This window comes from Propithecus coquereli, unplaced genomic scaffold, assembly GCF_000956105.1.
Source record: "Propithecus coquereli isolate 6110/MARCELLA unplaced genomic scaffold, Pcoq_1.0 Scaffold583, whole genome shotgun sequence".
Lineage (NCBI taxonomy): Eukaryota > Metazoa > Chordata > Mammalia > Primates > Indriidae > Propithecus > Propithecus coquereli.
The window spans coordinates 1,901,205-1,917,943 of record NW_012151763.1 but is presented as its reverse complement, the minus strand read 5'-3'; the positions used below and the strand labels follow the sequence as shown (position 1 = coordinate 1,917,943).

The window sequence follows — 16,739 nt, the reverse complement described above, 5'->3', positions numbered from 1 at the left end:
TGTGTTGATTAGTTAATACCAATTTGATGGTGAGTACAAATGGATCCCGTTCTGCTGCTCTTGTGGTGCCCCACTTTGGATAATGGGCTCAAGTTTAATCCAGGAAAGTGTAAGAGGTGCTAGATCACTGTCATTTCTTATGATTTAGTAATATTCCATTGTGAACATATACCAAATTTTGATTATCTTATAATATTTTATGAAGACTGGTGCCATAGATGCAGCAGCTGGCTTCTTTCTGCATCGGCATATTTTTCATCTAAGTAAAATCTACTTTAAAATAAAAGACATGTCTCTTTGCTCTCTGAACTCTCACTATCCAAATATTTACTATAATGATGTGCTAAATTTTTATACAAAATTCATCACCCAAGCCTACCAGATAAATCTGTTTTAGGTTCCATGTAAGAATATGTTTAAGTCATGCACACCTAGGCAAGAACACACCAGTGTGCTGGTATTGTATCTCAGCATTTTCCTAATAGGATAATGTCTTGGGTTCACATTGTTTAAACATGTTATGTTTTGTAGCTATCCTCCTCTCCACATTATTCAGTAACAGATCTTAAAAAGTAGAGAAATTAATGAAGAAAGTGGACAAGCCTAAGAGGCCTACTGAAATCCATGCACTACTGTAGAGAACATTTTGTCTGGGAATGTTTCCTTGTTGTTTTTCTCAAGAACATGCCTTGGCCTTGCACGCAGGTCCAGGGAGCCCTAATCCTGCAAACAGGAGGGGCTACAGAGTTTAGATGCAAACATCTGTTCGCCGGAGACGAAACAACAAGGAACAGGGACGTGTTGAGTCGGGACAGTGTGGGAAAAAAGAAATTGCGGTGGGACAGTTGCCAAACAGGCTGTGTTATAAATAAAGAAACTACAGCAAGAAATTTGCTGCAGTCTTATACCATCTTTGTGTGTGTCTGTGTCTCTTTGTAGTGGCTGCAGTCCTGTACCATCTTTGTATGTGTCTGTGTCTGTCTGTCTCTGTGTTCATTCCTCGGCCCCAAGAAATGGGCCACGTCACACTACAAGAAAAGTTGGGAGTGATAAAGCACACTAAGAGAACTGAATGGCTAGAAGTCTTAAGCTTGGCTATGCATGTGTCCCCAACTCCTATAAACCACAAATAAAATCCTGGAGATTTACAAGAAAATTTTAGATTCTAGCCCCCAAAAAATCTTGCTGCTACAAATGAATGTGATCATGAGCAGACATGTTACATTCGACACACAATAACACATGAAACCTCATGTTAGCAAGAGTTTTTAACCAAGCAAAGGGGATGCAAACAGACAGGCACTGAGAGTTCTGTTTCTCATCCCACTGCTCTGTGTGTAGCTTCAATGATTCACAGACAACCACCTCTGAACTCTTCCTGATGGGAAGGGAAGATTCTCCCCGTCTTCCCTCAGATCCAGATGAACCTCAGATATTTCCTGTTTAACTCATTCCTTCACCAGCTCTGGCTTCCTTTCCTCCTCCCACCCTCAACAGTAACAGTGACCACAGCCTCCAACTCCCTCCTCTCACCACCAGACCACACACAAGCATGCCCTGAATCCTAAGAAACCTCTCGCTAAGTTCTCCTTTGTTTATTTTATTTTGCTAAGTATTACTGGCATGTAGTGCACATCTTTAATATATTATTTATTTACCAGTACATGTACACAACAATGTAGAAGGAAAATAGAATACACCACCAATACTGTACACTGTATAGTATACAGTATTGTGGCATACTGCATATAAACATACTTACTAAGTCTATCGAGTGCTGAATAACTAGATAGTATTATAATTAATTTATATTGTACAGAAACAATTGGTGGGTTGTTAAATAGGTGTATATGGGGGTTTTAGTGATATTTGGCAAATTGATCAGCGTTTACCTGTGTGTTAGAATGCATTTTTTATTTTTCTCACTTAAAATAATGGAATATTGGCTTCTATTCTCTCAAAATTCATTTAAAAATTTTAAGGAACAGATTAGATTCATAAAAAGAGGGATGCCTATATAATTAGCAGTTACTACAATGTATACTTGCTCTTCTAATGTGCCATTTAAAAGTGTCTAAACATTATCATTATTTTTTTAAAAAAAAGTAATGAAGTACTATTTTAAAAAGAGAGTGCAATATGCACCACCCAAAGGATGGACATATTTGAAACTCGGACTTGGGGGGGAGGCGAGGGCAAGGGCAACATACGTAACCTAAACATCTGTGCCCCCATAATATGCTGAAATAAAAAAATAAAAAAGGTATTACCTTAATTTGAAAGTCATTAAATGTCTGTGTCCATTAAGCTTTTTCTACGTATTGCTTTAGTGTGTTTTTTAAAAATAAAAAGCCAATCACCTATATTTATATTCTGTTGGGAAAATATGAATTATAATCGCTGGGAGAGGAAGCTCAGACTATAGATTGGCATTATAGATTTACCTGTTTGGGGGGTTTTGTTTGTTTTAATTTTGATAGAAAAAATATCTGTATGTGTTATTTCTCTTGATTTAGTTTTGTTTAGTAAAATTGTATTCTAGGTCACCATTACCTATAGCAACACTACCTCTCACCTGCGGCCCCTTGAAAAACATTCTTCATCTGAATCTTGTATACATACAACTTCTCCACTGGATTCCTTTGCAGTGCAAAGTTCCTGAAGAAAAATTGACACATTTAGATACTTAAATATATTTATAAAGTAAAAAATTCCTGACATTTGTATAACATGTAATAATTTTGGAAGCATCCTCATATCCAATGTCTTGACTAATCTATATGTCAATGTGAGAAAGGCACTGGATTTTACAGATTTGAAAACTGAGGATTATAGAGACAAAATGATTTGGTCCAAGGTATAGAGCTAGTAGATCCAGAAGCAAAATTTCAAAATTAGAACTCTGAGTTCATTGCTCTTTCCACTGTGCTACATGGTCACACTGTAAAAAATCTTCCAGAAAGCCCTATGTTCTCACAAGATAGTTTTCCAAAATATCCACTAATATGGAACAAATAGCCTAGAGACTCAGACAGAAACTGGACTCGATCACAAACAGAGTTTTTTTGTGCCATCAGGGGCACTAGGTTGTAAGCCAAAACATAATTTTTCTCTTTCTCAAAGGAAGAAGTAGATATTGGGGTTGACCTCCACAATGAGATGTCTACATTCTCATGGCAGATATGACAGTTAAATCCCAGAGAGCTACCAAGAAGGAATAATGAATGGGCAATCAAACCAGACAACTTCCTTCAATTGTTTTCTCTATACCACTTTTCTCGTCATCTTAAATTTTAAGATTATTATGACATATATTCACTGCTCTAAAATTGAATGTAAAGGTGCCCATCACAGTTTCTGAAATGGAGACTGAAAAACTCACATTTTAAACCAGGGATGAAAAGTAAAGCAAGTTCTTTTTCCTCTCTGGATCCCAAGGATAACTAGCAATGACAACGATAGTAATAGTAATGACAATGACCATTGTAATAGCTCACATTTACTGAATGATTACCATATATGAGAAACTATCTTATTTTCTCCTAACAAAACCTTAAAAGGAGGTACTATCATTGCCATTTATAGAAAAAGAAACTAAGGCTAAAGGTTGTGACTTGGCCAAGGTCACAGAGCTGGTAGGGAAAGGATTTGAGCTCAGGTGATCTGGATCTAGAGGCCTCCCTTGTAAAGTAAGGCGTTAGGTATATTGTATGTTGCAATGCCATCATAATAATATTAACATGGCCAAAACAGAGCTCTTGATTTGGGCCTCCCATATTGCCCAATCCACATTGTCCCAGTCTTGTTCAAATCAGTTAGTGGAACATCCATATGCTCAGTTTCTCAGGCCAAAAAGCTAAGAGTCCTTGAGACGTTTCTCTCTTTCTCCCAGCCACTTCCAACTTATCAGCAAGGGCTCTATCTCCAAAATATATCCTGAATCTGTGTACTTCTATTTCCATTACTACAGTCATATAGTCCAAGCCCCTATAATCTCTGACATTGGTCCTCTTGCTTTCATTCATGTTTTTCTATACTCCGTTTTCCACTCAGAAGTCAGTCTGACCTTTAAAAAAAATCAATGATGTCACCCTCCTGCTTTTTAATGCACTTGGAGTAAAACCCAGATCTATTATCATGGATCACAAAGTTCTACATAAGCTGGCCCCTGCCTACTTCTTGGATCTTATTTTCTACTACTCCTTCCCTCTTTCACCTTATTCTAGTTACATAACCTACTTTGTTCCTCGGAACTCTCAAAGCTAGTTACTACCTCAAAGCTTTTACAGCTGTTGAACCCTCTACCTGGGTGGCCTTCCTTTCTTATCATCACTGGGGGTCTTTGCTTGAAAGACAAATCAACAGGAAGAGACTGACTATTCTTTCTGAACTCCCTTCCCCCACCAGTCATTAGCACATTATTCTATTGTTATCATCTTCATGGCACTTGTCTATTTCCCTTAATCTTTCCCTGGCATCTAGTATAGTACTTGGAACATAGTAGGTGTTTATTAAATATGTTACTGAATGGATAAATTAATTGATCTTAAATACATTAGATGAATTCTAAAGTTGAATTCTTCTTTTCAGAGAGACAATCTGTGAGTGCTTTATTAGAACACGAAGTGAGCAAAGGCCTTTATATCAGCTCCTCAATGGAGGAAAAGCTGCCTCAAAATTCACCTTGTGTCAGAAGCATTCCTTTATCTACTGCCAAAATGCTCACTTCTGTTAATATGTTCTGGCCCCAGCACCTTTATTTTATAATATTTTATATGATATCAAGACCACCATCTCTTTCAACTGTGTCTAAATCTCCATTGACATGCTCACCTTTTGAAACAAATGAGCTGATGTTTCCTTATTCATTCATCCTAGCACAACCCTCTGCACAATGTTATCCCCAGCTGAGAGAGCAAAGGGGAGGTGGCCCTTCAAAGGAAGCCCACATCACAATGAGGGAAGCACATACAGCATACTCACCCGTAGAGTCTGAGCCCTGAGAATACAAACAGTTCCCACAAGATAAAACCGATCGTCCCAAAGATTTGTAGCAGATGACCCAATACGGGGGCGTTTTGGAAAGTAGCTGTTGAAGATCACGAAAGGCTCTAAGGGAGATAGACACCCATGTGACAATGTCATAGAAAGGTGGACTGATTAAACAAGAAGACAAACATCTGCCACATCAGTGTGCTGTTTTTCCAACCCATTGACATTTTCAAAATTCTAAGCCATGGAATTTTCTCTGTCTTCCTTCCTTTCCACCCACCCTCCCCACAACGGTCCCCACCAAAACATAAAGAAATCATTATTAAGAATTAGTTAGGTGTTGAGAATTCGGGTTGGCTTTCAGTATTCTGTCATTACCCTGTGTATTGTTATTTTAGTCTCCAAGAGAAATTTAGCTCTTCCCTTTTATATAGACCACTTAGATATTTTGTGTGTGTGTGTGTGTGTTTGTGTGTAATTTGTGTGTGTATATAGTCAAATAAGATTTTTTAAAGGCCGGCACAGGCACGGTGGCTCACACCTATAATCCTAGCACTCTGGGAGGCTGACATGGGAGGAACACTTGAGGCCAGGAGTTCGAGACCAGCATGAGTAAGAGCGAGACCCCGTCTCTACGAAAAATAGAAAAAATAGCCGGGCATGCTGGCACATGCCTGTAGTCGCAGCTACTCAGGAGGCTGAGACAAGAGGATTGCTTGAGCCCAGGACTTGCAGTGAGCTGTGATGAGATCATTACACTCTAGCCTAGGCAACAGAGCAAGATCCTGTCTCAAAAAATTTTTTAAAAAAGATATATGACCTTTAATTTCCAAGAAACATGACAAGTCTATTGGCCGACCTTTGTGTGAGCTAATTTTTATTTATTTACTTATTCATTTCTCACATCTTCACCAATATTTTGTATTATTTACACTTCTGATTTTTGCCATTTTGATGGATATACAGTGCTATCTCATTGGTTTTTAAATTTTTTATTCATTGCTTATTAGTGAATTTGAGCATCTTTTCATATATTTGTTAGCTATTTGGACTATTTACCTCTGATTCAAGCCCCAGGTGTTTTAATGGCCCCAAACTAGTTAATGTTAATTAATGTATGCTAATTTCTCAGCTTGCAATTTCTGAAACCTCAAAATTTGTAAATCAAACCCCATACCCACACATGACACAAATTTGGGTTTGAATTCCTGTAAATGGCACATTTTTTTGTCCATTCAAATTCCTACAGAGAAGGCAAACTTACTCACTCTTCCTCTAGGCCAGTGGACAGAACTTTACTGATTATTTTACTGATCTCTAGGTTTTATATTCTCGTCCTTGAGTGGGCGTTAGAATTCTAGACCCCAGCCAATGAAGCCTGTGCATTATTTAACATCTACTTAAGCCATCACAAAATCGGCTTCTTTTTACCACTGTGGTACTGCTTTATTCTTTAATTTCTGGTACATATGGAGTTGCCTTTCTTTTAAGCTTGGCTATGCACTAAACTTCTTTTGTTATGTCTTAGCAATCATTTCCTTGTTTGGTAAAAGGAAAGAGCAATCCTTATCTGCTCAGTGCACCACATTTCTATGTGAACCCACCTTGTAAATTTCACTATTAATTTTTTTATAGTGTAATTCATGTCCATAGCCAGAAACTGTGGCCATAAGCATATCAGAGTTTGCTACGACCAAAACTATAAGAGCATTTATGTTAGCAAATGTGGGGATACACAACACATGAACATCATGTAAATAAGCTAAACTATATTGCTTACCATTATAAAAATCTTTTACACGCAGAATGAATTTCACATATTCATAAGCAGGACTGCCACCTTGTTCAACCCTTCCTTTCTTTAAATGACAGCAAAACTCAACATGTCTTCCTACTAAAAAGAGAACAAATACAAAACAAGTCTACATTTGAACTTTACCATATTCTGCTGGATTATGTCATATGATTAATGTGTTACTTAGACTAGGTCTTGCAAAAATATCATTTTCTTTGCATGATCATTAGCACTTACACAGCTATCTATGTTGTATCTGTAGAGTAGGGTACCAGCTAGAACATTATGCACAATGGTCCATTATTTATATAGCACTAATGCAGTTATACAGATGCTCCAATAATCAGGATTCATGGTAAAGAACAAGATTTAATGGAAGAGATATTTTTTAACACTAGAAATATAATTTGTAATATTACATGAAATTAAACCAATACATGATCAACAGCCATATTGACTCTAATGTCTTTTTAAAAATTACTCTATTGAGTGATTGTTACTTGTCTCTTAAAACCTAAGGAACTTAACTATTTGAAAAAATCTGTACCTGAGTTTGACAAGGGAAGTTTGAGAATAATCTTTCGGTAGACTTCATTTTTCTCTTTATCAGGAAGAAGGCTTAACAATTTTTTGCCCACAATCTCAGCCTGGTAGAGGAAGGAAGACGGGGGGTGGGGAGAGAGAGAGAGAGAGAGAGGGAGAGAGAGAGAGAGAGTAAGTTTTTATTTCAGAGTATTATGGAGGTACAAATGCTTCGGTTATAGAAATTGAGAATTTTTTTTTTTTATGCATGCTAATACTGCTCAGTGCTTCTACCCGCCTCACCCCCAGGGAGCTTATCCTCTGCCATCTATGGCTATACCTACCATATCTCTAAAAAACACAATTCACATCACCCCACTTTATGACTACTACTACCTCCTACCTTTCCAGTACATGCAAGTACCCCCTTTCTCCAACAATTATTCCATCCACTGATAAGTCCATTCTTATCACATTTTCACTGTGCATTATCTTCCTCAAATCCTTACATCCCTCCCTATCCAGCTCAGATTCCAAAGTCAGATTCCATGGACACTAATCATCCCCATGCGCTCTTTCCCTCTGCCATATTTGCTTGGGTAAATCTCAATTCTGGTAACATCCAACTCTTCATCTACCCTATACCTTCATCCAAGCAACTGAATACAGATGAAGAAAAATCCACAACCATATAGTATATTACTTCAAATGAATACTTAACTCTTCCCAGTAATCATTTCTTTGGACAATTTGTTCTCCTATTCTTCAATGTGACTATTTATTGCCTTTTCCTCCTTATTCAAACCTCCAAACCCCTGGCCTTCTTCATTTTCAACTAACCTCATTTCTTATTTCAGTGAAAAATAAAAAAGGAGAAGGAAATGTCAACATCTCCCTGCAGCAAATCTACCAACCTTTCTGTTCCTGTGCCTAGAGATATGCTTTCCCCTCATTTCAATGAATAAGTGCCTACCTAAGTCTAACTCCTTCACTTGTGCACTACATGCCATTTCCTCTAGACTATACAAAGACTTTGTTCCAGAAATTCTCCCCCCACTCCCCACATCATCAAGTTTTCCCTCTCTAATGGGTCTTCCCATAAGCACATAAGTACTGTACCATACATATATAATATGTCATCTATTTGATCACTAAAAATTCTATGCATGTATCAAAATATCACGCATGCCCCATAAAGAAATACGAATATTATGTCTCAATAAAAAAACTAAATAAAATTAATCATAAAATAAAAAACCAACAACAAAGATTCTCAAAACTCAAAATCTTCCTTGACGCTATCTCCTCTATTCCAGCTATAGCTCTACTTGGATCCATTTTAGGACAAAAATCCTTGAAATGAACTACACTTGTCATCTTGCCTTTCTTCACTTCTCACTCTCCCTTGAAACCACACTAATCAAAATTTTATCCTAACCACTCCACTGAAACTAATGACCTCCATATTGCCAAACCCAGTAACTAATTCTCAGTCCTCATCTTACCAAAATCTCAGCAATTGATATTTTTGATCCCTCCTTCTTCCTTGAAACACTTTCTTTACGTGGCTTCCAGGACATCACACATATGGATATGCTTCTACTTCAAATGCTACTCCTTCACTTTTCTTTGCTGGATCTTACTCTTCTTCCTGACTACTAGGTATTGGAGTGCCCAGGCCTTAGTCATTAGACCTCTTCTCTTACTACACTGTTTCCCTAGGTGTCTCTTCCAGTTCCATCTCATTAATTACCACCTATCTGTTGATGACTCCAAAATCCTCATCCCCAGTCCACACTTTTCCCTGAATTCTTCTAGACTTATACTCACACAATAACTCATGGATGTCTATTAGGATTTCAGCTGTAAGATATCCAAAAGAGCTTCTGATAAAACATGTTCCCCCCTCAGGCTTCCTAATTTCAGTAAATGGCAACCACTATTTACCTACTTTTTTGTCCTTGACTTACCTTTTCTCTCTAAAACTCATCATCCAGTCCATCAGCAATCTCTAACGGATCTACCTTCAAAATACATATAGAATCAAGTCCCTTTCTCACCACTTTGTCCAAGTCTCATCTCCAGTTTGATATACTGCAATAGCAACAACTGGCCTGTGTCTATTCTTGCCACACCCCCAACACCACTCCATTCTCCACAGAACAACCTGAATGATCCCTTCAAAACATAAGTCAGATCATGTTATTCCTTTGCTCGATTTTTTCCACTGGCTATTCAGGTCATTCAGAATAAAAGCCAAAGGCCTCACCAGGGGCCTTTACCATTCTATATTCTGGTTCCTTGCTGCTAGTGACCTTATTTCCTCCCACTCTCTCTTTTTCTCTTGCTCATTGCACTCCCAAAACACCTAACTCCTCACTCATATCCAAATACAACAAGCAAATATTCATCGTAGGGCCCTTAAACTTGCCCTTCATTCAATGTGAAGCACTCTTTCCCAAATATTTGCAAAGACTTACTTCCTCATTTCATTCAGGTGTTTACTCAAAAGTATTTAAATGGCACCAACTCCCTGACATTCTCTTACTGCCTTTTTTGTTATTTGTTTATTATTTGTCTCCCCCATTAAAATGTAAATTGCATCAGAACAGAGATCTTGTCTATCTTATTCACTGCTGCATCCTCAACACCTAGAACAGAGTTTGGCATAGTGAGAACTCAATAAATATTAGGTGAATGAATGAATAATGCTGTAACATGTAGCTGAAATATGGTGACACATGGATAAATTAAATATCAGACATAGAGGTAATGAGTTTTTAATGTGATAGGAACAAAGTAATAAACAAAGTATTCTCTGTAGCTGAATAATAGCTTTGGGTGATGAACCACAAATTCTAATGATTTTTTAACTGATTGGTATTAATAATTTATAGTCAATATTTTGAAATATATCTTTATGGCCCATTTGTACAAGCTAGCCTACGAGGTGGCCAGTGCTCAAATTAGCATATGAATCCTATCTCAATCAAGAAAATGCTTGGCTTGATTTGGGATAGAAATATTACCTTAATTTAGCCAACAAAACATTATGGAATTAACAGGCAATACATTTTGACAGAGAAAGTCACACAGTTAAATACTGACTCCCAAAAGAAATGTAGTTTTTCATTAAATTAAAATTTTTCAATAAAATGATTTTATTGATTTAGTTATAAAATACATATTAGATGCCAAATCAAGTTATCTTTGATTAGTGGAAACTACTTATTCATTCATTCATCTAACACATGAAAAATAAGTACTCCATGCCAGACATTGTGCTAGGTAAGTTCACAATATTAGCTTGCTTAGTCCCCTGTGAGAGGAAGAATTATCCTTTATTTTATTAATCAGGAAATTAAGGTTTGTCCAACTGTTGGAAATTCAGAAATGCAGAAATGAGATTCATGCAAAAGCTCCATCCAACTCCATGTCTATTGTTCCTTCCATCACACCATAGCTGCCTCAAGTTCAAGTTGCACTGGGACCAGAAAATTTGCTACTGGACCAGTTCCTGCATTTTGGACATTCTACATGAAGTAATTCACTAAATAAAATTTTATACTGAGTACTGATAAGGGTTACAAAAGATGACCGTGACATGATTTCTAATTCCAGTGAGCACATAGTCCAGTAGGGCAGGCTAGATATGCATGATTATGATGTAAAATATAAAACAGTACCATAACAAGAGGTACAAAGCACTATGTTCTTTCCTTAGTAGAAGAATAAGGATAGCATTGCTCCCTAAAAGAATTCAAATTGTGCTACCTTTTGATAGTCTATATTCCCTTGGATGTAACTAGTGGGACAATGAGTTTCTTATTGATTCTCTAGAGATGGGAATAGTGACAATAAGCTTTATAATCAACCACCAACTAAAAACGTGGACATAACAATCATTCCAGTAACCCCGCTCCTTAGTTAGAAAAAGGGCAGAGACCTGAAAGCATTATCAACCTCATGTTATTTTTGTAAATCCTTGGCATTTGCTCTTCTTATTACTTAAGGCAGAAATATCAAGGTACTTAGAACTTAATGAAGCAAGGATAAATACCAGGGAAAAATTAAGGTGGTTTTTTAAAAGCCAAGTTTGCAAATAACTAATAGTTGTCACACATTAGTATGGTGAGTACCAGATGTGCCAAAAAAAGAAAAAAAAATTTACCTCACTCCATGACATTTACTGAGAATTGTAGGCAAGAAGTATTTCTTTTTTCTGCCAGAGACATTCACATTAAACATGCATTAGAAAACTATTCAAGTGTATAGGGTATAGGGAAGGATAAGAGCCTCTGCAGGAGATTCAGGCTGGATCCTGAATCAAATGAGTTTCATCACTACTAATTCTCTATTATGCTGTAAGCTTCTCAGGGAGAACAGAGAAAATCTCACCACAATTATCACAAACTAACCATATACCTATGTTCAAAACCTGCTAAATTCTAGTCCCTTAGAAATTCAATGTTGAGAAAATCTACCCATGTTATAAAGTGTATCTTTTAAAAGTTTCATTTGCTTTAGAAATGCAAAAGAGAATAAAAATATGTAAACTCCCAGATTTTATTTTATTTTTCAAGGGCATAATGGAGTAGGGTGAGTAGGAGGGCAGGCTGCTGAGAACAGGGGTTAATGACTACAAGTTACTAGTACAAATGACTACAGGTTTTCCCAAGGAAATCAATACTTGTGAAAATATGATGGCACATTTTAGATATAAGTGATGATGATCATAGACATCATTTTGTTGATGGTATGTATTATAACATTATAACTTGGACACATCCCATCTTTCTGTGATATCACCTTCCAATCTATTAGCAAAACTTATTTTATCTACAAAACACTTCCACTTCCACCTCAATCCACCCCACCACCATTTATAGCTTTCCAAGTAGACTTTGTACTTCCATGTCTGCTCCCCATAGCCAATTCCTAACATATCAGCCAAAGTGATCCGGATAAAATTTAACTCAGATGATTTCCCTGATCTGTTCCAAAACCCCCAATGGCTTCCTCCCATCTCAAAGGAAAAGGCAAAGTCATTACAATGGTCGTAAACACGGTGGACCTCTGTTACCACTCTGACCTCATCATCTCCTATCTCTTCTTCCTTTTGCTCACAGAACTCCAGTCACATTGTCCTCTTTGCTGTTTCTTTTCCACATCGAACACATTTCTCCCTTTAAGGTCCTTACAGATGCTTTTTACTCTGTCTGGAACACACCTGCTCCGGTTATCTCCATCATGCACCATACTTGCTCCATTCAGGTCTCTGTTCAAATGTCACTCTATCAGACAGGTCTTCGCTAACCACACTATTTATAATAACCCACCTCCAGCATTCTCTAAGTACTATTCTTTCCCCACTTTCAGATGAGAAACTATTGAGTGAGTGACAAAGCTAAATTTTAATCTTTATATTATTTGATTCCAAAGACCAAGTTCATTCCACCTTAGCATTGCTATCAGTTTAGAGTTGCCCTACAGACAAAGGTGCCTTGACGTTTAATGAAACTGTAGATTCTTGGTGTCAGGCGTATACTCTAGAAGTGGTTTTGTCTACATTTTAACAGAAGATGGGTGACTTATAAAATGAAATTTTAATCAATGTCTGAGAAAAAGATTGCCTGTGGTTAAAAATTAAGAACAGTTAGGATTTACTGAGAAATTTAATGAGAAATTGTGTTTCAGGTATATTCCTTTTTAATCCTGTTTTATAAGAATATATAACTTCATTCCCATTTAATGTTTATGTATATATGTAACAGTTATACTTTTAAGTACACCAATCTCAGGTAATCAAGTCTATGCTTTAAGGTTGGTAGTACATGTTCCAGACATCTCTACCTTATGGTGATTCTGTGTATGTGTGTGTGTAAGAGAGAGATTAGATACTGCAAATGTTGAAGGGTGAAAGAGCCTCTAGAAAATGAAAACTTTGAATCAAATACATAAAGAAACAAGCATAATATTATAACTAACACCATCACTATAAAAAAATCCACACAAATTAAGAAATAGTTATCAGTCTCAGTGAATGACCAATTTGGTCTAAGTAATATCTGATGCCACAAGAATTCAGGTAGTCTTCTGGTCTTCATTATGATAAAATTTAAGCTGTAATGGATCATACTCATACTCATATATTCTTCATTTTAATACAGATTTAATAAGATACTTGCCTTTCTATGACATAAATATTCTAAAGTCCAATTCAGTAAATATCACTAATATTTGCATTTTATTCAGCTGTTTTGATATTCTACCAATATAAGCCGAATTTGGAAATGTAAACTGTTTTTTAAAAGAAAGAGAATGAGAAATAGAAGAGAGAGATTCTAGCATCTGTAAATAAAAAGAAAAGGGTATAAAAACTCTGTGGTTTTCCAAGAAGGCTGTGAAACATGCTGGCTGGCATGACTTAATTAGTGGAATAAGCTTCAAATCCACTCCCAACTTAACTACAGAATAATCTAATCAAGCTGCTATTAATTTCCATGTTCTAAATTTGAGGGCTATAGATCTCTGGGTCAAGGTTTATCAAGTTCTTAAGATAATTCTGTGGAGTGAGGGATATACAATGAAAACAACCACCCAGACATGATTAACACAACCACCCCAGAGGTTGTGGGGCAGAGATTTCGAGGGGAGAGTTGTTGTTGGCGAATGTAATCTATGTAGCCCCTCCTCACACTTACGCATAAGTGGAATATGAAGTCATTGCTATAGACTGAATGTGTCCTCCAAAATTTATATATTGAAACCTAACCCTCAATGTGATGACATTAAGAGGCAGGGCCTTTGAAAGGTAATTAAGCCATGAAAGAAGAGCCCTTATGAATGGGATTTAGTGTCCTTATAAAAGAGATCCCAAATATCTCCCTTGACTCTCCTACCATGTGAGGTTACAGTGAGAATGTGGCTATGAACCAGACAGTAAGCCCTCACCAGACTCCAAATCTGTTGGCACCTTGATCTTGGACTTCCCAAATGCCAAAACTGTGAGAAATAAATCTGTGGGATTATAAGCCACCCAGTCTATGGTATTCTGAAACCAATGGAGATGGCAATAAAACAGAGGCACATTTTGATAACATTGAGAACATCTTCTCTGATTAGTTATATACCCCTGAAAATAAATAATGAACCCCTAAATGATAAACCAGAATGATCCACTTTCACAAAAGCTGGAAGAACTTACTGGTAAATGGCCAAGGAGAGAAGAGATGTTTTCAGCCACAAAAGTGATCACTCCATCTGTGCTCAGTATAATCAGAAATCCATCTAATGACTAATGAAGAGAAAATAATAATGTAGTTAAATAGTGGAAAAATAATAAAATGATAGCTTTATTTCTAAATGCATAGATAATTATAACAGCACACTGAAAATGTATTGCAGTCCTTAAATATCAATAATGTAGGCACAGACTTAATTAAAATTCCATTATTTTGCCTCCTACACAGAATCTACTTAACCTTAAGCATGAAATGTTTATCAAATGATGTGTCACTTAAACAAACAAATTTCAATATACACCCAATTAACACAAAACTCTCCAACACAAGCTAGGAAGATTCACTTCCGTGTGTAGGTTGTTTCATCTTAAGCACATTTAACTCCAAAAATGCTAAGAATGTTTTAAGGACACTTTCATTTGTGGTTAATTTAGTCATCTACTTATAAATATGGATATTGCCATCACTTTCCTGCTATATAATGGATTAGATATCCAGAAAAATGCCTCCTGGTAGAGAACATCTAAAATGATGAATAAGGGGAAAAAATGGTGGAGTTATGGTAACCTCCCGGATTCCTGCTTCCAGAGAAAGAGGCGTAGATCTCGATCTGCTACACATGAACGGATCGCTCTCCCGCAAAAACAGCGAGGTGAATCGGCGGAGATTCAGCGTGGGACACACAAATCAGGAAAAAAAATAAGGTGAACGGGAGATAGGAACACAAAACCTGGAGAGTGCGGGACAGACAATAGAGAGTGGAGCATGGGACAGTGGCACCCACCTGGCCAGTAAGTGCACCGGGATAAGACCCTCAAGAAAAAGTCTAGCTTCCCCACTGACTTACAAGCCCACTGAGTCAGGGACTTGTGTGAAGTGGGTGCAGAATCCTGGCAGGAAACGTGGGGTTCTGCGGAGAGGAGACAGTAGCGGGGAGCATCTTGAACTCCCCCGAGCTCCCTGTCAGGACTGCACTGGACAGGGGAGGAGCTGGTCTGGGCTACCTCCGGAGGCAGTTAGGAGTCAGGAAGCTGGTCTCTGGCACCCAGTGTGTCCAGAACAAGGAGGTGATTACTAAGTAGAGGACTCTAACCTGGAAACTGCCGCCGGCAATTAGGACTGTTCAGGGTGGGCCAGTAAGAGTGAGAGCTACTGCTGGACAGGCGTGAGATTGGGGGAGGGTGACATAAAGGAGACGGCGGGGTGCCCTGATGACTCGGCTCCCTGATCTGGTGCCTGCCAGCCCCTGAAGGTTGCCTCCAGTGCTGGAGCCCTGTGGGCGGGTGAACGCCATCTCGGGGCCCACAACACTGCAGCTGCAGTGCCATACGGTGTGGAGCAGCTCCCTTCCCCCAGCCCGGAAACTCTCGCGACAAGCTCCGCCCTTGCAGGGCCTAAAGTCAACTAGCAAGGTTTGCATTTTGAGGGGTGAATTCTGAACACTTCCTCAGTTGTGGGAGGCTGACGCCTGCGGGACTTGCAGACGCTGGGGCAGCGCCCCTCTCCCTCTGGCCAGCGTCTTTTGTGCAGAGAGTGGTGGCCTCCACCTCTGGGGTTGCAGCAGGGAGACATAAAGAGCCACTCCCCCTCTGCGACAAGCGTCAGTCCCTGGGGCTTTGGCACTGACCAATAGCTGACAGCCTAGTGACTTTTCTCATCACACTGGTTTAGGTCATCCAGTACGACTGCATTTCTGCCTCTGCTCAGCTACCAATAGTGAGGCCCGTGGTTAGGGAACTAAAATCCTGGCAAGAGACCAAAACAAGTTCCCCAAGTAATCCCTACCATCAGGAGCAGCATCCCAGCTATGGTAGAAGAAAACTGAACAACATACTTGCGGCTCCCTCTAGCGGCAGATCAAGTGAAAATACACAGGACTTGTTACTTTCCAAACGAAAACTGAAAGAAGAGAAGCAACAGCTGATCCAGATGGGAAGGACCCAGTGAAAGATTTCTGGAAGTATGAAAAATCAAATGGAAAGCACACCACCAAAGAGGAACACCAGCTCTCTAGCAATGAACATTAACCAAGTCCAGAATACTAAAATGACAAGAAGAATTCCAAACATGGATTGTAAGTAAACTCAATGATATGCAAGAGAAAATGGATAACCATCACAAGGAAACCACAAAAAAAATCCAGGACTTGGAAGAAAAATTCACTAAAGAAATTGAAATATTAAAGA

At 38.2% G+C, this 16,739-nt stretch overlaps 1 protein-coding gene across 1 annotated transcript in view; it reads right to left on the bottom strand.

Annotated features, from left to right (window-relative positions):
• PASD1 (PAS domain containing 1) overlaps positions 1-15,847 on the bottom strand; it is a 79,503-nt gene extending 63,656 nt beyond the window's left edge. The window contains 5 exon segments of the mRNA XM_012658355.1: positions 4,984-5,111; positions 6,773-6,883; positions 7,335-7,434; positions 14,517-14,606; positions 15,761-15,847. Of these exon segments, the coding sequence (XP_012513809.1) occupies positions 4,984-5,111; positions 6,773-6,883; positions 7,335-7,434; positions 14,517-14,606; positions 15,761-15,847 (516 nt within the window).
• Positions 15,848-16,739: the final 892 nt, after the last annotated feature.